The sequence below is a fragment of the Myotis lucifugus genome, unplaced genomic scaffold, assembly GCF_000147115.1.
Source record: "Myotis lucifugus unplaced genomic scaffold, Myoluc2.0 scaffold_241, whole genome shotgun sequence".
Classification (NCBI taxonomy): Eukaryota; Metazoa; Chordata; class Mammalia; order Chiroptera; family Vespertilionidae; genus Myotis; species Myotis lucifugus.
This window is the reverse complement of record NW_005871289.1, coordinates 1550348-1574024: the sequence shown is the minus strand read 5'-3', so window position 1 is coordinate 1574024 and position 23677 is coordinate 1550348. Positions and strand designations below refer to the sequence as shown.

The 23677-nt window shown below is 48.7% G+C and overlaps 1 protein-coding gene across 2 annotated transcripts in view; it reads left to right on the top strand.

The window, feature by feature from the left end:
- CLIC5 (chloride intracellular channel 5) overlaps nt 1–22972 on the top strand; it is a 154098-nt gene extending 131126 nt beyond the window's left edge. For both annotated transcript variants that reach the window (XM_023762298.1, XM_006098583.3), the window contains exons 5-6: nt 11984–12168; nt 18297–22972. In XM_023762298.1, the coding sequence (XP_023618066.1) occupies nt 11984–12168; nt 18297–18464 (353 nt within the window). In that variant the 3' untranslated portion in view covers nt 18465–22972. The remainder of the gene's footprint in view (nt 1–11983; nt 12169–18296) is intronic.
- Nucleotides 22973–23677: the final 705 nt, after the last annotated feature.

Below are 23677 nucleotides of genomic sequence, written 5' to 3'. Positions count from 1 at the left end.
GGTGAGGATAACGAGGTCTTGCCACTTCCTCATAAAGCAGCCATCGCCGTCTCCTTTCAGAAAGCGCCTCTGGTCACAAAGGAACCCTTCAGGCTGCCTTCCGCGGCCACCCTGCGTGCAGGGGCCGGAGAGCCAGCTCGGGGTGCTGTGTTTGTTTGTTTGTTGGGTGGAAGTTTTGCTTTGATTCGCATTCTTACAAGGAAAAACAAATAACCTGGCTGCGAGGGACCCACCTCCGAGGTTTGGCGCCCGCCCTGCAGGATGCACGCCCTCCTGCGAGGAGGGGCCTGGAGGCCAAGAGCCAGAGGGAGGGGAAGGGGCGCTGCTTCCCGCTGGCACCTCCCAGGATGGCCCAGGGGATTCCTCCAGAGGGTCTTGGATTTGGCTCCTTCTTGAGGCAGATGCTGGCAATTTATAATTTAACAGACGTTGCTCCTGAAATGAATCCTTGGGCGGTCATAAGGAAAGCGGTCGGTGGCCACGTGGCTGGTGGAAGGGGGCAGCCCGGGGAGGGGGGCGGGAGGGGGGAGAGGGTCCTGCGTGGGTGGGCGCATTCATTAGTGGAGGAGCGTGTTAGCTCTGTGGGCTCCCGGCGGGAGGAGCGCGGAGACCACCAACACCCTTCCATGTGGGGGAATTTCCCACAGTCTGACCAGAAGCAGTTCTCCTGGCCTGGCCTGGCCTGGCCTCATAGCAAGGCCTGGGGAAGAAGGGAACTTTAAAGGACTAATTTGAACAAGAGCTAAATGCTCTTGCACCTCTGGCTACTGCTACCTCATCCTGTGCAACCAACACCTCTTGTCTTTGTGCCGTCTACACAGGGAGCTCAATCTCTCTCTCTCTCTCTCTCTCTCTCTCAGAGCTTATACGTGTTCTGCAATTTCTGTGCACTAGCAGGGGCCATTACATATCTCTTTAAATCAACAGGGTCATGTATCCATTAATCTCGAAAAAAATGTGCATGAGGTTGCATGACATGGTCTCCCAGCTTCGCCTTGAAGCACGATGGTGTCTGTGGGGGCGTCTACATTGCACCAGTGTAGCTGGTTTATAAGGAGGGCTGCACTCTGACCCCTCATCTGTGATCAGAACCTCGCTTTGGGTAAAGCTTCCCCTCCTCTCTGAAGACGCTCTGCGGAGAAGGGCGCTGGGTAAAGGGCATGTAGCTTGGGTTCCCCCATATTTGGTAGCGGGGCTGACAATCACAGGATGTGAAATCCAGGTGGTGTGTGAACCTTCCAACAAAACTTCAGACAATTATACACTTTCCTTGTCCGATCCATCACTGCCTCCCGGGATGGCAATGTTCTCTCCGTTTCACCGGAGAGAGGCTGACGCGTGGAACCGTTGTCCACAGACCTGGGGCCAGTGACGGGCACAGGAGAGCCAGGCTTCCCTCGCTGGTTACGCTCTTTGGCTGCAAATGAAATAACAGTAAAACATAAGAATTGAAACCAGGGGTTAAGTCTGGTCTGGAATTCTGAAGGTATCAGCCGCTTAGAGAGGATCATTGGTTGGGGGAAAACAGTTGCTACGCAGAACTTTGGCCCTAGAACCCTAACCTTCTTTTCAAATGTGCTCTAGAGCTGCCTTTCAGGAAGGCACCCACCCACCTCGGCCCCTCCTGAGCTTAGCCTGTGCAGCCCCAGGAGCTAGAGAGACGCAGTTGTTTGGGAGTTATCTGTCATGATGCTTGTCTTGTTGTCCAGGCTGTTTCCCCATTTGGAGGCACATTTGAGTCCCCTGGGGGTCTTGTCCCAATGTGGATGCTGATGCAGAGGGTCCGGGGTGGGACCTGAGAGCTCCCAGGTGACTCTGCTGCTGCTGCTGGTCCAAGGGGCTCAGGAAGAGGGTTCGGGCAGTGGTCTCCATGTGGGAATCCTCATCATGACTGTCCCGAGAGCCCGGCTCAGCACCCGGCTCAGAGCAGGTGCTCCATAACATGTGCTAAATGAATGAATGAACCATAACTCAAGTGCTTCACCATGCCCCTCCCCTGCCTGCTCATTACCCGAGAGGTGTTGGAAGGGCCTAACCTGACACTTCAAGGTCAGGGGCACTTCCTCTGCGCAAGAATGAATTCTTGCATATGATTCACTTTTAACTTAAGGTGGTTTTTAAAAACGATGGTGAAAATATCTGATCTAGCCCCGCCAACAACAACAACAGAGAAGACACACTCTTTCAACCTCTCCTTTGGGGTGATCAAATCCCCCACCTAGATTTTTGGGAAGCATAAAACCGCACTGTTAATCTGCTACACTCTTACTTCCAACTCTTACTTTCAAAGCTGTGCAACTAAAACACTCAGTGAATAATAGCTCCTCCCCCCAGACTAATCTGCATGGAGGCAAGTGAGGGCAGCTAGAGAACTGCTGTAAGCAAAGGGGTGGCGGGTATAATTGCGGCATATCTGGGGAATTCTACAGAAGTAGCAGCCACCCCCAGCCCCTGCTGAGCCTCCCCTCTATGGCTGCCCATCGCACTGGTAGGAAGGAGGCTCGCTCTGGTGGGGCTGTGGTCAGGGCAGCAGTCAGGTGAAAGGACCGGCTGAGTCTGCAAGAGAAGCCTGCAGATTCATCTCGGATGACTTCCTCGGGGCGGAGGCTGAGCCAGGGCAGTACTCACCAAGCAGACTGTTCTCTTGCAACCCGAAGAAGGTATTCCCAGTTCTGTATGCTTTGGTTCTTATACACCAGCATCATCATGAATTGCACCTCAGAGCCACTCACGGCATGCCAGGCACCGTCCTGAGCCCTCTGCAGGCATGACTGACTGTAACCTTACATGCCGTGCCGTGTTATGATTTCCATTTTGTAGCTGAGGAAACTGAGGCACATGAGGTTAAGCAGCCTGCCCAAGCCAGTACATGGCAGAGCTAGGACCCCAACCCGGGGGCTGGCTCAGGGTCTGTGCTCTTCATACAGTGACTGTAACCCATTATGTAAAATGCATGTGGTGCTGAGTTTCTAAGCAAGAGCAGGTAGGTCATTTAGGAAACTGTGATCCAATCAGGTCATAAACCAACAGATACTCATTGAGCAACTACCCTGTGTGTTTCCCTAAATATCCTCAACAACCCAGCTTCCCCATTGGACTCAGCAATCCTGGAGGGACCAGGGGCACCACGCCTGGCCCACAGTAGGCTCTCCGTAGATACCAGCTTAACAAATGAAAGAATGGGCAGCCGGCAGCAAACTTAGGACAGTCACAGAATGACTAAAACCAGTAGTTATTTACATTTACAGTTGTGGTGGCAGGGTGGCTGTTTTTAAATTTGTTAACGGCTCTTGTATAAAAGATGTGGGCCTTTGAGGATGAAGCAAGACAAAGTGTGGTTAAATCGTGTCAGCCTGAGTGTTTGGAGGAAGCGAGGGTGGAGGAGAAAAGTTTCTAGGCCTAAGCACTAGGACAGATGCCCTCCCCTTCCCCGAGGAAGTTAGAATCTCCCCTGACCAGCTCACTCCAAATGTTTGGACATCAGCACTTAACCTAATCTATGGCCTGATACTTAAAAATAACCTGTTATAAAGTCACCATAAAAAACTCACAGTTTTCAGCCTTATGCAGTCTGCTACATAAACTACAACCAGCATTAATAGCTTCAGTCAGCATTTATGTCGTTCTTTCTATTAGCACAATGGGTTTTACAACCATTTATGAGTTTCTGGAAAGCCTAATAGAAAACACACATACATGTTCCCTGTGAAAGACGCAGAAGACTTTTTTAAGTCGACCAGCAGGGGTCGCCACCGCCCCATCCCTAAAGCCTGGGCGGGCTCCCTAATTAGGGAACACATTCTCTGCCAGTGGCTCCAGCAGCAAGCCTCCCTGGTGAGTTCCTGCAGTTTCCTCTCTGGGTTGGCTCCATTCAGAGTCCGTCTCTCTGTCTCTCCTCCTCCTGTTGGTAAATAAACATCTGGGGCGCTTACCTGTACACAAAAGACACCCTCAGTGTGAAGACCTATGTGATTAACTTTGCCTTCAAATTTACTATGGCTTTTTAGGAGATCCAGAAAATCATCTGAATCTGGAATTGCCTATACTGTCCACATCTCCCTTAATCCTTATAAAAAAGTCTTACGAAGGGCTCACTGAAGTCACCTTAAATTCTTTACCATGCTGGTGTTTTCAACGCAGCCGAAGACTTGCCTTTAAACCCATGTTTTGTTGTTGTTGTTGGGAACAATATTTCTGAACATAGAGCAAATCTCAGATTGATTTGTGGAGCTGTGTAAATAACTAAGATTCTTCACAAGGATCCCCTATAGGGCTTGAGGGTCGAGGGAAGCGATATACTCAAGCTTTACAGAGATGGGTCTCTTCCCCTAGAAATCCCCGAATTTCCCAGAAGTAGATCAGTGTCTCATGGTCTCCATGATTCTCTCTGCCAGAGGGGAGTGGGGCATCCAGCAAGGTCCTGTATCCCCATCCACCAGAGTTGTAAGACCTGGATCCTGCCTTGGGAGTAAAGAATCACTGACTGGCCTCTTACTGGAAAGAGCCATGGGAGTCTGTCATTTAATTCACCCTCCCATTCAAGGCCAAAATCCTTCCTAGAACAAACAAGCACCAGCCAGAGCCGCGTGAGCTGCCCATGCCTCTCCAGCCGGGCTGACGCAGCACGAGGGAGCAGGAGGGAGCAGTGGAAGCTGCCCTTGCAGTTTGCTTTCTCATAAACTGCTCTTTGTCTCCCCACCTTCCCTGTTTGCACCAGTGCCTAGAAACGGAGACCCGGGAATTGCTTTCCCGTGGGAGCCCCTGGGTCTGTCACAGCCGCGCCCTTGCGACCAGATCTTCTCTTGGGCCATGAGGCCAAGTCTAGTGTTTTCGGTCTGATGCCAAAGGTGGACACGAATTCTCCAAACTACCAGACCAAGAGCATTTGACACACCCACGTAGCCTGGAGAGAACAAGGCCAACCCCAAAGAGGAGATTCCGGGAGACTCGGGACCCTGGGCTTGTTGGGAAATGCAAGAGTGAGCTCCATCCTCTCAGCTCCCGGCTTCTCCTTGCACCCAGGGAGCTCTGGGAGGCCCAGACAAGCTCCCTTCAGACGACTTCTGCCTCGAGCTGATCGCTTGCTCTTAGACGTTCACCACTCTCCCCTTTCTCCCCATCCTCTCACCAACTTAAGTTCTACCGCCAAACAGAAGTCCACATCTTTTGTGAGATTCTGCTGTGCACCGGACTCTGAACAGGGTGCTTCAGTAACAACTGCGAACAGCCGTCACCAGAGGCAGGACTCACATCCAGGTCTCTTGGAGATCAAATGGCACCACTCTGCTACCATGTCTGTTAGCACAAGAAGTCTCAGAGAAGCCTGGTGTAGGCCTACCTGACATCCCCCACCCAAGCTCTCTCTGGCCCTTCCTTGATGATAGTGACATGCTCACATAGCAGTAGGCCCAGGCACACAGCAGCGGAGGGCCAAGCAGACCTGAAAGAAAGCCCATCTTCTACAACCCTGCTTTTTATTTCTGCCTCAGTGTGTTGTAAGGATGGGCACAGATACTGTCTTAAGAGACAAAGGGACCATGGGGATCAGCCACCCGCTACCTGCTCTGTTCTACAAGGGACACGATGGATCAGACGGTGTGATCCCCCGTCTCTGCCTGGTTGGTAATTTTGCCTCTGTGTGGTCATTCTCACGTGACCCAGCTGTAACTGGGCCATCATACCATGTCTTTAAGGACTTCTCCAGGGAAGAAAAGCTACACAACTTCAATTCCCCAAACTGGAAAGATGAATGGGGATCTTTACCGAAGTTTCTTGGGGGCAGGGAGTTACACTGCCCACCACCAAGCCAGCTGTCCTCACACTTCCCTTAGCACATCTCTGCCTCGCCTCAGAACAGCAGCGTCTGCCTTTCTGTCTGCCGGGCCTCCATCTCCTCTTGTCGCCTCTCATAACTCTGTTGCTGCTGCTGCTCCGGCCCCGCCTCTCCCCTGCCCCCTTGGCCCTGGGCACCTTGCCATTTGACCTCTCTCAGTTTCTAAAGAAAGGCTTCTTCCCCGCAAAGGTGAAGGAGAGATGATATTAAATTCTTATTTCATTTTCCCCCCGTGACATTATCATTCATGTTTAAAATGATCAGAGTCAATATGGTCATACCAGGTATGGTCATCTTTGTACTTTCTCCCCAAGAATAGAGGATGGCAGGAGAAATAATTGCCGCTTTCTCCCTTGAACCACCACTGTGCTTTTTTTTTAATCCTTTGGTTATATCGACATGATTTCAAAAGAGAAGATGGAAAGTAAAAACTTCATTTAGTCCTCCGGGTATTTCTCCATATCTAGATAATTCTTTCTTCATAGGCAAAACCCAACTGCATGTCTCACTTTTCACCCAGGTGTTTTGCTGTCACACAGACAATGTGACATCATGGGTCCAAGTACAGGCCGAGTTGAGAGTTGGTATTTGTTGCTGAGAAATGATGTGAAGGGTCCTGGTAGGCTCTCTCCTTGTAGACCCAGTCATGGTCCCTGAGAGCACCAAGGACTCCTGGCATCAGGGCATTCATAGCAGAACACAAATATGTTATCAAACAAATTAGCTGGAAGTTCCCGGCTGCTGTGGCTCAGTTGGTTGAGCATCATCCCATGCACCCGGAGGTTGCGGGTTTGATATCTGGTCAGGGCACATGCTCAGGTAGTGGGCTTTGTGTTTCTCTCTCATCTCTCTCCTTCTCCCTTCCTCCCTCTGAAATCAATTTAAAAATGTATTTTAGAAATTATCTGGAAAGTAGGGCATAAGGAGTGACGTTATGATGGCCGCATTCTGGTCAGGGGAACGGGGGTGAGTGGGAGAGGTCTGTGGCATTAAGAGAAGATGGCCGCCAGGGAGCCATGGGGTGGTCCTGGCACCCAGCGATACCCTGCAGAGTGGAAGAAGTTTACATTTTGGAATCCAACGGCCTGTCTTAAATCCTGATTTTTCTCCTAACTCATCTAGGAGGGTTGCTATTTTTAAAATATTTTCTCTTCGCCTTTCTGAGTTCCTGATTCTAATCTGCCCTAGGCATCCATCGGTCCCACGAGAGATGAGGGTTTCTTTAGAGGAATTCCAAGAGAGAAAAAGAAATTCAATATTTAGCTTCTGATATTCAAAATAGCATTTGCAGCAAGACAGTAGCTTTGCAAGCCAAGCTATTGTCTGAAATTTTCTTTAGTTCTTAATTTTAGCACATTAAGAGCCAGGCCTGGAGGGCTCAGCTCACAGGGAGGCTAGCTGCTCTGTGGTTGACATAGGAACGCGGACAGGAAAGGCCACCCCTTCTTGCCAGGGGGCTTGGGGATGAAGGAGAGGAGGCAGGCAAGGGCGCCAAGGGACTAGAGACATGTCCACGAAGCCCCATGGGGCACTTCACTCGGTGTCCTGCCAGGGTTTTGGAGGGAGGCCAGCAGCCCACCTCTAACCACACTCCAGGGGCAACACCCCAAGGTTACTCTGGAAGGAAGTAGAGGTTCAGCGTAACAGGGAAGAGACGCAGGACTTGTGTTAACTTCCCAGACCTTCTACCCAGTGGACCCCAGGACTCATACCTCCAGGTGCCATGAGGTCACAGGAGACTCCTCCCCACCCACCCCCAGGACTCAGGGAGAAGAGCAGACAAGGAGACTATCTGAGAAACAACATTTTTATGCAAAAGCAACTGGGAATTCTCTGGAGGGACCATTCGATTATTACATCAGACTCAGTTATAATCCAGAAGACACTACATTGAAGTTGTTTTCCCACGACCCAGGGGTGGGAGCATGTCAGAAAACCATACAGTTAAAAACAGGCAGGTACCTTTGCTTTGTACGCCAGGAGTGGTTTGAAAAGTTGCTTGCACGCGTGAGCCTCGGATAAGTCTGAGACCCGTTTCTTTGTGACATGGAGATGAATACGAAGGCGCATCTCAATAGCTTCACTGCGTATTTAAATGCTAGATGGCGTAAGCATCCCGGTGGGCCACCTCCGACTTTCAGCCAGTGCATTTATTGCTGGTGCTGGGGAGCAGGACTAGAGCGAGGAGAGGAATCCAGTGGGGTGGAAGGTGCTGGGCCTGGGACCAGCCTCCAGAGCCGCGGTCTCTTCCATGGCTCGTTGAATAGACCCCCATCCAGCCTGCAGATGTTGTTAGAGGGGAACCGTGGTTCTTATCTCTCCCAAGTTCACAAGCCAGGGAAACTGAGCACAGCACCCTGGGCCCCCAGAGCCACGCCTGTCTTTCAAGGAGCGCCTTTGGCATCTGCTCTGCTCGAGGGAATGTGAGCGAGGGGTCTGCATGGCCGTGTGCTGGTCAGCGCCCGGGTGCACAGAGCTCGCCAGCGACCCAGGGCTGAGCTGTGCTTGCAAGAGCCTGTTGGAGGCCGAGCTGGAGTCTTGGCTCCTGGGTCCCCATTCAGCCTCCATGCCCTGGTAAGAATATACTATTTTCTTAGCTCAAATTGCCATTCCCAAGTCATTATTTCTCTATGACGAGAAAACAATATTGGGTCTTATGTAATAACAACCTCAATGAATCTGGAAGCGATCATGGAATGGGTGGATATTTTTTCCCTCCTTAAAAAACAGAAAAATAAATTTGAGATTGTTTGCATATGGCTGAGAATATTTATGAACTCTTCCCCCTTGTTTCCTCATCTCATATTTTACCCAGTGCGTTTGTGTGTGGTACAGAATAAATCTTTACGGGAAGGGGTGGAGAGAGGAAGAAGCAGTTAAAGGACTGGGTATCCATCAAGTGCCTGGGATATTAGTGGTTCTGAGTCTCGGGGTCCCCTGCCCTCAGGCTTGTTTGCTGTGGTCTGAGGGTAACCCATCCTGCTATTCAGAAGGAGTTTTTGGAGAGAGAGCTTTACATGCAAACACTGAGGGATCAACATCCCGGTTACTCTGGTTTCCTTTCTATCCCCCACTCTCACCAGAGCAGAAAGTTCAACACCAACGGTTCCACGGCCTGGGTGCCGTCGGCGAAAGAGATAATTAAGTCCCACGGATGCCAGACGGAGCCAGGGTCAGAGCAGTGAGTTGGCAGGTAGGACGGAAAAGACCTGGCAGGCAATGCGTTGGCGCTGGCACTTGTTATTCGATAATAGGCAGCGTGTTAGCACACAGGCCTGTGGGCCTATTCCCTCTGGCCGTGCCTCTCAGCACGGCTTGTCCCTGAGAAGGGTCCCCAGTGAGCACAGGATCAGGGCGGTGGTTGTACATTAAATCGGCAGAAGCAGAACATCCGCTCTGGCTGTTTATTTCCTCCTCGGGGGATCGGGCTTCACACTGGAGCTTCTCAGGATCGCCCATTCTCTGCCACGCCTTGGATTTTTCAAGAACACACTGACCAGGGGTGTGGGGTGAGGGCCCGAGAGCAGGGTGACTGTCACCTTTGGTGATGCAATGGCAGTAGCTGTCATTCATTCCTACGATGGGCCAGGCACTGACCCTGCATAATCTGAGTGAATCCTCACAGTGGCTGTACGAGCGTTAGAGATTTTTAGTCCCATAGTTGAGGTGGGAAAACTGAAGCCCTGCGGGGTTGAGAACCTCACCCCAGGTCATAGTTAGTAAGTGCCAAGATGGAGGATGTTTCCAAGATTTGCAGGATCTGATGCCAATATAATAAATACTAATAAATAATTTTCAAAGTCAACTCCAAGGTCTTGGAAGGGGTCCACACAATTATGGGGCCTTGAAGCGTAAGCTTTAGCAACCTCACAGTAAATCCACCTGGGCAGGGTCAACATTTAAGTACAGGATTAGCTCCAGGCCTCACGGCCCCATCCCTCCTGCCTCATCCCCTCTTCTCTCTACCGTAAGGACCACCAACTGCACCTTCACATTCCTGATCCAAACACACAAAGAGAAGTGATGAAGCTGACACACTCAGGACAGGCCATCTTGGTATGTCACAGTTGTGACATAAGGCAACAACCAAGCCCATTGCCAAATTTTACTTTTCCATCTCAAGAGATCACTGGAGAGACAGTTTAAATTATTAAAAATAGTTTTTAATTTTCAAACACAGTTAACGACAATATTATATTAGCTTCATGTGTACATTCCAGCAATTAGACATTTATATAACATACGAAGTGATGCCCTCCCCCCCCCACCTCGGTAAAACTAATTCCATCTGACACTATACCTAGTTATTACAATGTTGACTATATTCCCTGTGTTATACTTTACATCCCCATGACTATTCTGTAACTACCCAGAACAAGCTGCCCAAGGAGCTCCCATTGCTATCCTGGGCTGAGCAGAGGCCTGCTCAGAACCTGCAACGTCTCACTTCCCTTCATATGTCTCTTCGCCTCGGTTGATAATCAGTTGGTCAAATTTCAACAGGCACTCTATTAGATTTTTTTCTTCCTTCATTTTAATTAAGATTTTATCATAATCTCCCAAACTAAAAAGGGTAGAGGATTTAAGGATGCAAACAAACCCAGCATAAATCATAAGTCCTTGGAGGGTGGGGAGGGAGCATAATAAGTGTTGTTGGGTACCAACCCTCGGCTATTGCCCTTGAATAGGTTTGCAATCCCATCCCAGTCTAGACGGTTACTAAGGGGAATACAAGCATTTCCCCGAGCCCTGCTTGCTCCGTTCTCCCAAACTGGAAACACAAAGCAGATGATGAAGTTCAAATTCAAATGCCACACCAGGGAGAAGGAAGTATTGAGAAACCATGTCCAACCTCCAGTCTGTTTTTACACATTCCAGCAAGCATTCGATTGATTTGTCTTGGGCTGGTGTCATCTCATTGTCTCAAACAAAAGGCCTTCTGTGAAAAGACGGACTCGGGTTATGTGAGGAGTGGCTAACAGGAGGCACATTTGGAAACTCTGAAGGAGAGACAGTCCCCAGGATCTTCCTCCAGGGCCAGCACCTCCCATTTATCCGCTAGAGTTAACATCGGGACTGATTCCTCTGATCTCAGCATCACGCTGTAAACCAGAGTCTGGGAAATACGGCTGGTGGGGGCTGAAGCTGATGAAACAGATGCAGTGGCCAATGAGTGACGCGGCCAGCCACCTCCTCCAGCTCCCTGCTCTGGGCTCAGGCGGGCAGTTGCCGTGTCAGCGCTCCAGGACGGAGTGGTCTGTGTGATTCTGGGTGGAACGACTCAGTGGGAGTGAGTTCCTGGAGTTATTCTATTGAGTATTTTGTTCTGCTCTTGCGACTAAATGAATGAGTGGGGAGATAATTATTGGGGCAAGACTGTCAAGGTCTTCTGCCACCTTCTCTTCCTATAAATGTGCATCCTCAGAGCTGTGGCCTTGGCAGGTTTCCATTCGGCTGTGATTGCACGTTCCCAGTGGAGCCCGCCGCCTGGGGCCCTGGCCCTTCCCTTGTGGACAGCGCTGATTTTTAGGGCAACTCAAGCAGGCCTCCCTGACACCCACTGGTTCTCTGGGGGCAGTGCCAAGCAGGGGGCGCCACTTTCCTATGTCTTGTCCTCCAGGAAGCCTGTTCCCTCCCCTCTCAGGTTGGGTTGGCCATGGTCAATGCTCCCACAAAATCTGGTGCATATCTCTGTCCTCGGGCTGCTATGCAGTTATTAGTTATTTAACAGGCCTTTCTTTATATAAAGGTATGTGGGTTAATTGTGGAATATTGGGAAAATATACATACACAAGAAAGGATAATGAAAGTTGACTACTGTTACATCTTCTGAAGAGAAGCACTAAGCTCTGATCTATATGCCAATGATTGCATCTCTATCTATCTATCTATCTATCTATCTATCTATCACCTATCTGTCTATATTTTTAAAAAGGATTAGCTAGTGTCTACTGTTTGGTCAAGGTCTTTTTTAGGCCACTTGATACTCTTCTGCATCGTGCTAATGGCCGCCAGGTATTTGTATTGCTCAGGGAGCTGGCAGTGTGATGAGGGGAACCGGATTCAGGATAAAGCCACTTTACTGTGAAGACTGTGGCTGTAACCAGTGGCAAGGATGACTAAAGAACTTCTTTTGCTGTCCCACACCAGCCCTTGAGAGAGGCCTGAACAAGGCACTGAAGAAGCTGGATGACTACCTGAGCACCCCTCTGCCAGAGGAGATCGACGCCAACACTTGTGGGGACGATGACAAGGGGTCCCGGCGCAAGTTCCTGGATGGGGATGAGCTGACCCTGGCCGACTGCAATCTGTTGCCCAAACTCCACGTGGTCAAGGTAAGAGACCTCTACCCACAAGTGCTGGCCAGATCCAACTCCATCTTAGACTGGGGTTACCTGTGTGGTTAAGTCAAGGGCAGTGCCGCCTGCTGGGTGAGAAGTCACATGAATAGGGACCCCAAGCCAATCTCCACTGCGTGCTGGCTGTATAGCCTCCCTGTATAGTTCAGTTTTCACCCATAGATTGCTTATTTCTAGGGTTGTTGGGAGAATAACATGCATGAAGTGCATGTTATTGTAAGGACTCGAAATATAATAGCTGCTATTGCGTTATCATATATAGTTATACAAAGTCGTGTCACTCCAAAGGCCTCTTCCTTGCCTCTTCCTCACAGGTTTCCACTGGCTACACCCTCACATCTGTATTAAATGTGCTCACATGTGCATGTTTTCTCTGTGCACAGACCCACCTTCTCATTCCCGCTAGCAACCCCTTAGGGCGGCAGGCGACCTCTTCCTCCTCGATCAGTTGAAGGGATGGAGGTTGCAAGAAGGGACATCATTGTTTTACTATTTTACTTTCTGACCACCTTTGACAGGCAGTGTAATCCTTTCCTAAAAGAATCTTAGGATCTGTGAGGTGGAAAGAAGGGAATTCTGAGGTTATCCCATACAATGTCCCTTCCCAAACTGGGCCACTTTCTGTGCATCCGTAACAGCTGTGACAGGCTCCTGTGCATCTGTGGCCTCACACTTCTGATGATGAAGAGCCCTCTGCCTCACAAGCCAGCCCCACTCAGATGATTAAAACAGCCTTCCAAGTGGGCCCCTGCCATCCGTTATTCTCTGGAACAACAAGGGACAGGGCTGTTCTTTTCATCTCATTTGAAGACAGCAGTGTGTCCCCCAAACTTCTCTAAACTAACACTTCTCACACCCTTTTTTGACCCTGTCAGCAGGGAGAAAAATGCAATGGGGTCGAATTAGACTCTTCTCTATTTGTACACGTGTTTATGTCTTATTGTCTCAGACAATAAGCTCTGTGACATAGGGCCTTCTCTAAGCATGATGATGGGCATATAGTGACGGCCCTTTAAGAAATACTCATTGATCAACTGTTTTATCATCTAGTTGTGTCATCATCTAGTTGTGTCCTTATGATACTCAGTGTCTGTCTACTGCTCACTGAGAAGAATCAGCTTCAGTCATTGATCAGCTGGATATCTGCCTGTCTTTTCCAGCTGAGGTCCTGGGCTAGATATGCAGGCTTCTCTCCAGCCTGCTTCAGTTGAAATCACTCAGCTGGGTGTGCACTGGTGTTCCCATGGGCTCGGCCTGAGCTGAGCCTGGGAGGGAATCATGCACAGCAGTGCTGATGGGCTGGGCAGATACAACCTATTCATAGGAAGACACTTTGGGTTCAGGGCCAAGCCAATGGTCAATGGTGAGTCCAGCCAAGCAACATCTCTTTGAAGTTATTAAGTAGCACATGCCCCACTCCACCCCCAAAACATCCTTTATTCTCTTTTCCTGAGGAACAAGTGACACCATTTGGGATGATCTGACTCCAGTTCAGTCATACTGTGACATAGTGATGCAATGGAAAGGCCTCCATTCTAGAAGTCAGGAGGCCCAAGTTCTGGTCTTATATCTGCTACCAACTGGCAGCATGAGCTGGGGCAGGTCATTTACTCTTTTTGGAAGTCATTTTTCTCTTGCCTAAAAGAAGAGATATGGATTCCATTCCTCCTCTCTTCTTCTTCTTCTCTCTCTTCCCTCCTTCCTTCTCTCTCACTCAGACATGTGCTGACTACCCGCTCAAGAATCGCTTGCTGAATAAGGTAAACAAACGGCTCTCCCAGGCCCTGTGCTTTATCCTATAATTTCTTCAGTTCCTCCCAGCCCGGAAAGACTGTTACGTCCCCGTCCTTGGAAGAAGTTCAGTGAGTGGCTCGCTGGGAGAGGCTGGGATCAGAGGAGGATGGCCTGCGAGGGACAAAGGCTGGGCCTCACCTCCCGTCTCCTCGGATTTCTGCTGATCCAGCTTATCAGATCCCAGAGACCTGGCAAACCTCTGAAGTGTAGAAAGAGCGAAGGGGAGCCAAGTCAGGCCTCCAGCTTGGCTTCTGACGCCAAAACTTAATCTGGGCTGTGGGAGCTAACTGTTTTCATATGAAAGAGCAAATTCAGAACATGAGCCGAGAAGTCCCTGCAAACGTCAGAGCTTCCTGTGCGAATCTCACCCTCTCACTCTTATGTGCGCCTCTCTCTCTCTCTCTCTCTCTCTCTCTCTCTCTCTCTCTCCCTCTCTCTCTCTCTCTTTCTCTCTCTCTCTCTCTCTCTCCCTCTCTCTTTCCCCCCTTACCTCCCTTTCCCCCTCCCTCCCTCCTGGCTCTCTTCCAGGTTCATCTTCATCCATGGAAGCCAAGTGGCTCTGGCCCAGGTGCTCACTGAGTGCCTGGTTTGAACTCGCATTGTCTGGCTCCCTTCTAGGTCCCATCTCCTCAAGTGAAGCCAACACCCAAGGAAACAGCCCGTTTTGTGACGAAGGCAGGCACAGGATTCAGGCAGGCAGGACATGGTGGGCCTTTCATAGCCTCCGCTGGGCCCTCCCCGGGGGCTGTGATCTGTCCAGCTCTTGCAGCAAACAGAAATATATTTTCATACATTGCATTTCTTCTGTTTTCAAGCTCATAGTATATCCTTGAAAAGCTTGAGGGTAAATTCCAGCATGGAGAGGCCTGAGGCCGCTCTATCCATCAGTTAGTAACCCACCATTCCTGCATGGATTTGCTCCTTAGCCAAGACAGCCTCTTCCAAAGGCTTGTGGGCAAACCCAGGGCCCTTCGCTTGCAGGGAGCAGAGACCAAGGAGAACTGGTGGTGGGCGCTGGCCCCAGCGTTCCCTCTTGGTGGGTGTCGTGCTGAAGGCTCTGATTCCACTGCCTTTCCTTATTAGCCACACCCGAGCTGGACAGAGCAGGGAGGGGGTGCCTTCTTCGGTAACTACACCAAACCGGTCATTTTAACTGAGAGATTTTAATGTAAGAAGGTAGTAAGTACTGAAGAACTAGGAAGACAAAACGAACAAGGAAGTTCTACCTTTGGGAGGCAGCTACTACCCCCAGGGTAGGAGGCGCAAATGGAAGAGGTTGGAATTATTAAAACGTAGAGACTTTGATGAGGGGCCTTGGACCTCTGAGGTGGGGCGCTGCTTAGCTGATGCTGGGGGGCCAAGTTCAGAGAATGGCTGGTGAGACTGGGACCGAACCTCTGCAGCGGGGTCACTGTTGGGTGCTGGCCTTTCTGAGCTGGTGTGATGACACAGGGTCCGTGTGCTGGCAAAACAGCAAACTGGATGCAGCTGCTGTTACAGGAGCAAACAAGACTGGCATGAACAGGAAGCCAATAGGAAGGGGCACCTCCTTCTGCCCTCCTCCACCATCACAGGCTTTATCTCTAGCGCCCCCGATTGGTAGAGCCTAACAGGGAGTTGCAGGCAAAGCAGAGGTGTGATTTGAGCGGTCTTAGCCCCAGCATCACAAAGAAGCAAACCCAAGGGTGGGTTTGTAGAAAAGCAACAAGAGTGGCATAACCAAGGAGAGCTATTCCTTTATCATTTACACAGGGCTGAGTGGCAAAGTGGAGAGAACTGTAGATTAGAAAGCAGGGACTATAATAAATCTTAGTGATTACTCTGCAGTATTGGTTGAATTAATTATTTTCCTGTGTCACATTGTGTAAGCCACCAAATCTCTGGTGGCTTCAGTTTGCTCATTGCTAAGGATCTTCAGTCTTTAAAATTAAGTGATTTGATAACATATGACACGAACCACACTTTGATGTTGGGATAGTTGGGGATGGTAAAGATGAAATTTAACTGTTTATGGAATCCCTGCTTATTTAACCTTTTACTTTTCTCATCTGCAGAATGGGACATAATACACTCTGCCTTATACTTATGTAGAGATTTAAGTAGCTTGCAGAGTGCTCACAGCAGTGTCTGGAGCAGAGCACATGGGAAATAAATGTTTGTTATTGTGGTTACTCTTACCCAGAGCGTTGTTGAGATTATAGAGGGGCACAGAAATGAAGAAGTTGTGGTTCCTGTCCTGCTCACACCTAGGGAAGTGAGAGAGAGACACTAAAACAGTGACTGTGATTCAGAGTAGAACAGATCTCAGTGTTGTAATGGAAGTTCAAAACCGATGTAGGAGAATGGAGGGGAAATGACTCCTTCCTCCTTGGAAATATGGTATCTATGAGGCTGAGCCTTTCATGCAATGGGTCGTCATTGTTCGCCACTCAGCACAGCTTTCCGGGGAACCCTGCACATCACTGGCAGCAAAATGAGGGTGAAAGCCCAGGGTGGCTGATCTGGGGCTTCTCTGAATGGGAAGATCCTGACCACTGGCCCTTGTCTAAGAAGAAAGGAAGGGAAGGAGTCAGAGAGGTGCTTTAGGAGAGAGAGAGAGGTGACCCTGTGCTATCCCCACCCCAGCCCCTGTGGGGCTAGAGGAAGGACCAGCTAATGTGCAGGCCCTCGTGCCAGTGAACATAAAGTATTCAGAACTTCCATTCATTGCCAACACGGCGTTAAACCAAGAGCATGAGGCCCAGTTGACCGCACAGGCCACATGTCTGTGAAGTACCCCCTGGCTTGTGAGACCTGAGAAAAGAGACGACCTTGCCCCTACCTATGAAGGAATGCATGCACATGGGTGAAAGGTGGGACTCAATGAATTATAATAGTATGTCATGTTTCTTGAACACTGAGTCCGAGTCAGCCACCCCTCCAAGCATTTATGTGTGTTAACTACATTTATGTGTCTCTACAGTTCTCTCCACTTTGCCACTCAGCCCTATGTAAGACCAGTCCTATTACTACCTCTGTTTTAGAGATAAAGAAAGTGGGGCTCAGAGAGGTTAAGTAACTAGTCCAAGGTCACACAGCTGTTAAGTAGTGGAGTCAGGATTGCAGATTCAGTCAGTTGGGATCCAGAGCCCATGCTTTTAACCACTATGCAACTCTCAACACAAATACCACTTCCCCAAATGCCCAAGTCCCTGGCCCCCAGTGTGGCAAAGTAGAGAGAGAATAGAAATCGCTTTGTTCACTCCCATATCATACCTGGAACCTAGATATACATTCAATATATAACTTACTTTTTATGTTTTTACTGGAGGCCTGGTGCACAAAATCTGTGCACTCGAGGGAGGGGGGGTCCCTCAGCACTCTCGCAGTCCAGGAGCCCTCAGGGGATGTATGACTGACAGCTTAGGCCCGCTCCTCGCTCAGTCCCGATTGGCTGAACCCCAGCAGCAAGATAAGCTGCCGGTCGGAGTGTCTGCCCCCTGGTGGTCAGTGCACGTCATAGCGACTGGTCAACCAGTTGACTGTCTGCCCCCTGGGGGTCAGTGCACATCATAGCGAGTGGTTGAGTGGCCTTAGCATATCATTAACATATTACACTTTGATTGGTTGAACAGACAACTGGATGACTGGACACTCAGCATATTAGGCTTTTATTATATAAGACTCCCTTCTATAAATAAGGATGCTTATGTAAAATAAAATGGATATGGAAACATAGAAAACAATTTGATTATAATTCTGTCAATGAGACATGACCACTGGTAATACATTGGCACATACACTTCTAGTCGTCATACATATTTCTCCAAATATCTTGAACTTTAAACTTAATGATCTACCTGGAAGAGTTCTCCAGGTCACTGGAATTCCCACTGCAGCATCACTGTTACTGGCTGTCCGGGACACCATTGCCTTTATGTATGATAATGTGTTCATCCAGTCATATGTTGCTGGACACCTGTGTTGTGTACCATTTTTTTTTTGCCATTCCAAACAGTCCTGTAATCACATATGTGTAGCTAAATCTTTGTGTACATCCATGATTACTTCCTAAGGAAAATCCCTAGAAGCAGAATCACTAGGCCAAAGGGAAAATTATATTAACTTGAGAAATATAAAATAAAATAATGCAAACCAAAATCAAATACAAAGGCAGCACTGGCCCCTTGCATCACACACACTTTGCTGCTGGTCCGGTGTGATGCATGGGGGTGTCGGGAGGGGGGGGGGTTGTTGTGCGCACATCCTGGGTCACACCCTAACACCTTCTCAATGACTTGCTTCCTGCTCTCACACCATCTCTGTTGTAGATTGTGGCCAAGAAATACCGCAACTACGACTTCCCAGCAGAGATGACAGGCTTGTGGCGGTACCTCAAGAACGCCTACGCCCGGGACGAGTTCACCAACACCTGTGCCGCTGACTCAGAGATCGAGCTGGCTTACGCCGACGTCGCCAAGCGCCTCAGCCGATCCTGAGCACGGCCACCTCGGCCACCTCGCCCCGTCACTGCTGCAGAACTCAGCTTCTCCCAAAGGACTCCTCTTCACAGACCCCCCTCCACTTTGCCTCGGGACACATCTTTAATGGTCAGGCCACGCCTTGCTGGCATCATTCCAACTCCAGCCTGCCATCTTAGTGAAGGTCTGCGCCAACCCATCTGATCACACAGGACTCCGCAAGCAGAAATGCTAGACATAGTCAAGCTCTCAGCCTTTGGGTCCCGTCTGGGTTCAGCGTATTTGGGGTCAGTGTTGCAGAACCCACATACGGGATTGTCACTGGCCCCTTCTGCCAATATCAAAATATCTCCTCAGATGCATTAGAAACATGCAACGCCCTGTTCTCTTCCTTCCTCCTCTTTGTCGGTAACTCCAAGGCCAAGGACAAATACCATCTTAGTTCTTATTACATAAAGATCCCCTGCTCTTAGGGGGTCGGAGAGAGTGAATGGAGAGGGACCGAGCAGGCTGTGGATTTTGACATCTGGAAGACACACCTGGCGTCACTCACTACTTCCTGACATTCCTGGACACCGAAGGCCAGACTGGAAAACCACTTCAGGCCCAGTCTCGGTTCGCTGCAGTGCTCTGCCGGTCACAATGCCATCGCGCCTGGCTGACACCGACCTCCATGTTTATGCTGTCCAGGCCTTGCCAGGAAAGGAAATTGGCATCAATTCCAAACTGGGGGCACGGGGATGGGGCGGGGAGGGGAGCAGTGTTGATGCCAAAAGGCCCTCGGGGGTCTACCAGCCACGGGATTGCTTGCTTAGGGGTAGTTGCTTCCTTGCAGGTTACATGCCTGGGTTTGACTCTGTTTATCTTCGAGTGAATATTCGTCTGTGAGAAAGTAGATGAGCGTGGGAGGTGGAGGGATGAGTGAAGATTTAAAAAATCCTTTATGATGCTCAATGTTCCCTGGAAATTTTGAAGACAGGTCTTCTCTCTCATAAGCTAAGTCTTGAACTGATGTTGTCATGTATCTAGCAACCTGATAGCAAGAACCCAAGTATTGGCCAAAAATGACTTTGCAGGCTCTTCAGGTTGTTCCTGGATACGGGTCTGCTACCTGGGGGCTCGCAGGCAGCCGCTCCAGGCTGACCCAGCCGCAGCCTCCCCTGGGAGAGAGTCACAGTGAGGAGGGGGCATGGTCATGGAACCTTAGGAAGAAAGTCCTTGAGCTTTTCTGACTGGGAAACCATGCGGTTTGAGCTTGAAAAAAACAGGTGTGCCCATGTGGGTTAATGTTCCTACCACCTGACTCAACGACCCGATGAACAAAAGGAAACTATTTTTTAGATAATATTGCTCTCCTAAGTCCTTCTTCTGGAGTTTCGCCTCCTTAAAATCTTACCCTGCTTGAGTATGGTGACCAGTGCAGAGGAAACTAAGAGAAATGAACTAATCATCAGCTCCCTCTCCCAGGAACGCCTGTGTGAGGAAATCCACCGCCACACACCCTCACCTTCAACAATCCTCCCTTCTGTGTTGCCCGCCGGTGGAGAGTGAGGTTCCCAAATGCCGGAAAGCCCCAGGACTTGGCTCATTGCTCAGGGAGGGCAGGACAGCATGGGTCCTCGCCATACAAACACCAACAAATTCCAGCCCAAGCAACCCCCAGAACTAGCTATCTCCAGGGATCTCAGGAGAAAAAGGGGACCCCTTGATCAGAGCAGAGGGGAGGAAACGGGGTCTCCTTCAGCCCCCCGAGGAAGAGGAAATTGCTCCGTAGGATGTTTTATAAGCCTGAGAGTTTGGAAAAAGCAGAATGAGTTGATTCATTTCCACCTCTAAAGGGTCCTTTCCACAATTCCCTGGAAACTTGTCTCCCCCCTCCAAGGTGTTTAAAAAGGAGACATGGTGAGGAAATAGTCCTTTTGCCATAAGGGAAAGCCCGCAACTGGCCTTCTGGGGGATGAAAGCTTGAATGATCCCAGGAGGCCTTTTCATTAGTGTGAAATCCTTCCCCACCTTCGCAGCTCAGGCCACGACCCTAAAGGCAGCCTGCTTTCCTGAGCCCCTCCGTGGTGCTGTTCTAGAAGCACATTCGGGGAACAGAGAAAACAGGGAGCCCAGGCGGGCCAGCTCCCCCGGAGATGTTGGCACCCACTAACACCCCTGACTGGATACTCAGAATTCCAACAACTGGCGAGTCTGTAAAAGCAGTTTTTAAAAACAAACAAGCCAAACCAAATCAATATTATTGTTTCTAGATGTTCACTAATAGGCACGGGGTGGGGGCCATTATGATTAATTATAACCATTTAAAAGCGGGGGAGGAGTTAGAGATGGAAAGAGACTTAATTCAGGAATATCTTTTTATTTCAACATTAGATTATTATATAATGCAACTATTGACTTAGAGATTGAAGGTCTTATGGCCAGATTTATCAGAGTATTTTAAAATAATAATAATAATAGTATTACCTTCTGATTATTTTTTTTTTCAAAAGAGATTTTTCTTCAGCCTTCTGAGGCGAGGCCATCACCTTGTCATATACACAGCAAATCATCTCCCAGCAAGTGTGGTAGGCTCTTAGGTGTCCCCAGGACGAACTCACGGAGTCTTGAAGGTTTGCAGTATGGTCCTACACTCCAGAGTTTTAAGACAGGAGGCAACCCTTGTCATGGGTCCCGAATGAACATTGCTTCCGCAGAAAGCATTTCAGTGGCCCCAAAAAGGGTTGAAATCCTATTTGTTTGTTTTTTAATTTATCTCCTGTGACTTTCACATAACTTTTGTGTGTGTGTGTGTGTGTGTGTGTGTGTGTGTGTGTGGCAGAGGCAGAAACAGTCAAATTCAATGACCGTGTTGAATTTACCCACTTACTCAGCACTGCCTACCTCTCAGGTTGGCCCAGAGTGAAGATGTTGGGTAAGATTTTAATAACTCTGAAAGGTGAGCTGGGTAAGTAAAATCTTGATCCAGAGCATGGTTCCTTCTATCACTGGCCTTCATCTCTTGACAAAGGCAGTCAAATAATTGCCCGACAATTCAGAATCACAGGCAAGAGTAGGAGGATCTTGTTTGAAACGAGGGATACAGCTCCCTGGCACGAAACTAGTGCCTAGAAAAGTGAAAAACACTCCATCGGTTCCTTTGGCCACGGGATCTGAGACTAGGCTCAGCTTTCCAGGACACAGTGCTGTCCTTTGTGTCCACTTCTCCTGCTGTGGGGGGGCCAGTGAGGATCTTTAATTTTCATTAGAAAAACCATATTTTCTAGCATTTGTCAAATGAAGCAACAGAAGCTCTTCACCACACCAGTGCCCATCGGCCACTTTGCCGACAGACAGTACAAAACATCATAGAGTTGTCACACAGTGATCACACCTGGAAAAGACCCTGAAGATCCAAGAGTCCCAGGAAAGTCTGGAAAAATAAAAGTAAAAGGGAGTCGGAGTCAGGAAGGTGCAGGTCTGTCTACACGAGTTTCTCATCCTGAGAAACCAGTGGGAGTCTGAACCTAAACTTAATTGGCCCAGAAGCAGCAGGTAGCCGGGAGGGGCTGTGAGTCTCAGCCCCGTTCCTACTGCCCTGGAGCCATCTTGGAGCAGAGCGGATTAAAAGGACAGAGTCTCTGACTTTGGAAAGGTGAAGCATGAACTCATAGTGAAACTTCAGTCCTCCATTCCCAAGGGATCACTGGCTTAGTTTTGTGTCTGACATGAAAGAGAATCTTAAGCATTAGACAGAGAGATGTGCACGCAAAGCACCCTGGTTCCGATGTCGGGAACACTGAAGGGTCACAGCACTGGCCTTGGGCCCCTTCTGCACACAAGGCCTATTGTCTTCTGTTCATCGCTCTTCAGCCCTCAAACCAAACAGCCGGTGCCGCCTCAAGGAGGCATGTTCCTCTCCCTTTGTCAATATTCTCCTCCCAGCTTAGTTTCAGGACCCTTTCATTTCATAATTAGGTATGATTCAGGTGTGCACCATTTTATTTAATATCACTGAAGGAAATAGATCCAAACCTTCCCTCCCCGACCAAACATAAAAAAGATGGCCTCGCGAGAGGGTTTGGGCTAATCTGTGTGTCTATAAAAGCCATCTGTTTTATGGCAAAACATAGTTTTAAGGAACCAGTTATCTACGGTATATTTTATGTAGCCTGAGATTTCACAATCTTGACTATGCATATATTTAAAACATCAAATGCCCAGCTGATGTTTGAATTTGTCTTACTTTCCTGACCACCTGGTTGTCCCATTTGATAAGCTGGAGAGTTAACTAATTTAGCAGAAGATGCCTAGATTTTAGGAAATAACAAACATCTCATGTAATAAAGACCCTTGATTTTCTCAAGACCTTTAACTGTGGTGATAAAATAACAGGACTTGCTTTCCAGCCTTAATGAATGTAAAATGCCTTTTAATGAAGATATTGCTGAATGTTTTCCTCATATGAACCGGTTATAAATTTGTTTTCCAGTCTCGATTGGTATTGATTGATTCAAATAAAGTTGGTTTATTTTCAAATATTACCAAGGAATCATCAGACTTCTTACTTAAGGTGGGGAGTTCCTGTGCTGTTTTGAATGACAAGTATGAAATACTTCTTTTTTTCAAAATAAAGGTTTTCTTTTTTCTTTTTTATTATAAAAGAACATACAAACTTATGGTTATAAAATAAATTAAAAAAACAAAACAAAATATGTTCATTCTCCTTAAGAATTAAAAACAGATAAGGAAAGACGGAAGAAGAAAGGGAAAAGCAAAAAGCTTGTGCCCTAGCCATACAAAAACGGATTTTTATTTTAGCAAGGCTAAAATTCTATCATAGTACATGGCTAGGTAAAAAATATATATATATATTCTGATGTTCCTTCATGTTTCTCATTTCAACTTCTGCATTGTAGACCCTGGGGGTAGGCTTATAGAGACAGTCCGGGAGTGATGTAAGAAATACATGAAAATGCCCTCTCGGCATTCCCGGCCTGAAATTCCCACCTTAGCACCACATCACTGACTCTGGATTAAGGACCCAAGAGTCCTCAGCCAGTTTCCCCTGAAGTCAGCCTAATCCTATAAGGACCTCTGGGAGCATTCACATTGCTCGAAGGTGCGAAGGTCCTGCCAGTCCCTGTGTGCTCCCTGCTGTCTCAGAACCTATTTCTCATCATCTGGGACAGGAAGAAGCACCTGGCGCAGGGGACACGTCCTGGTGGGAGAGGCAGCCTCTCACGGGT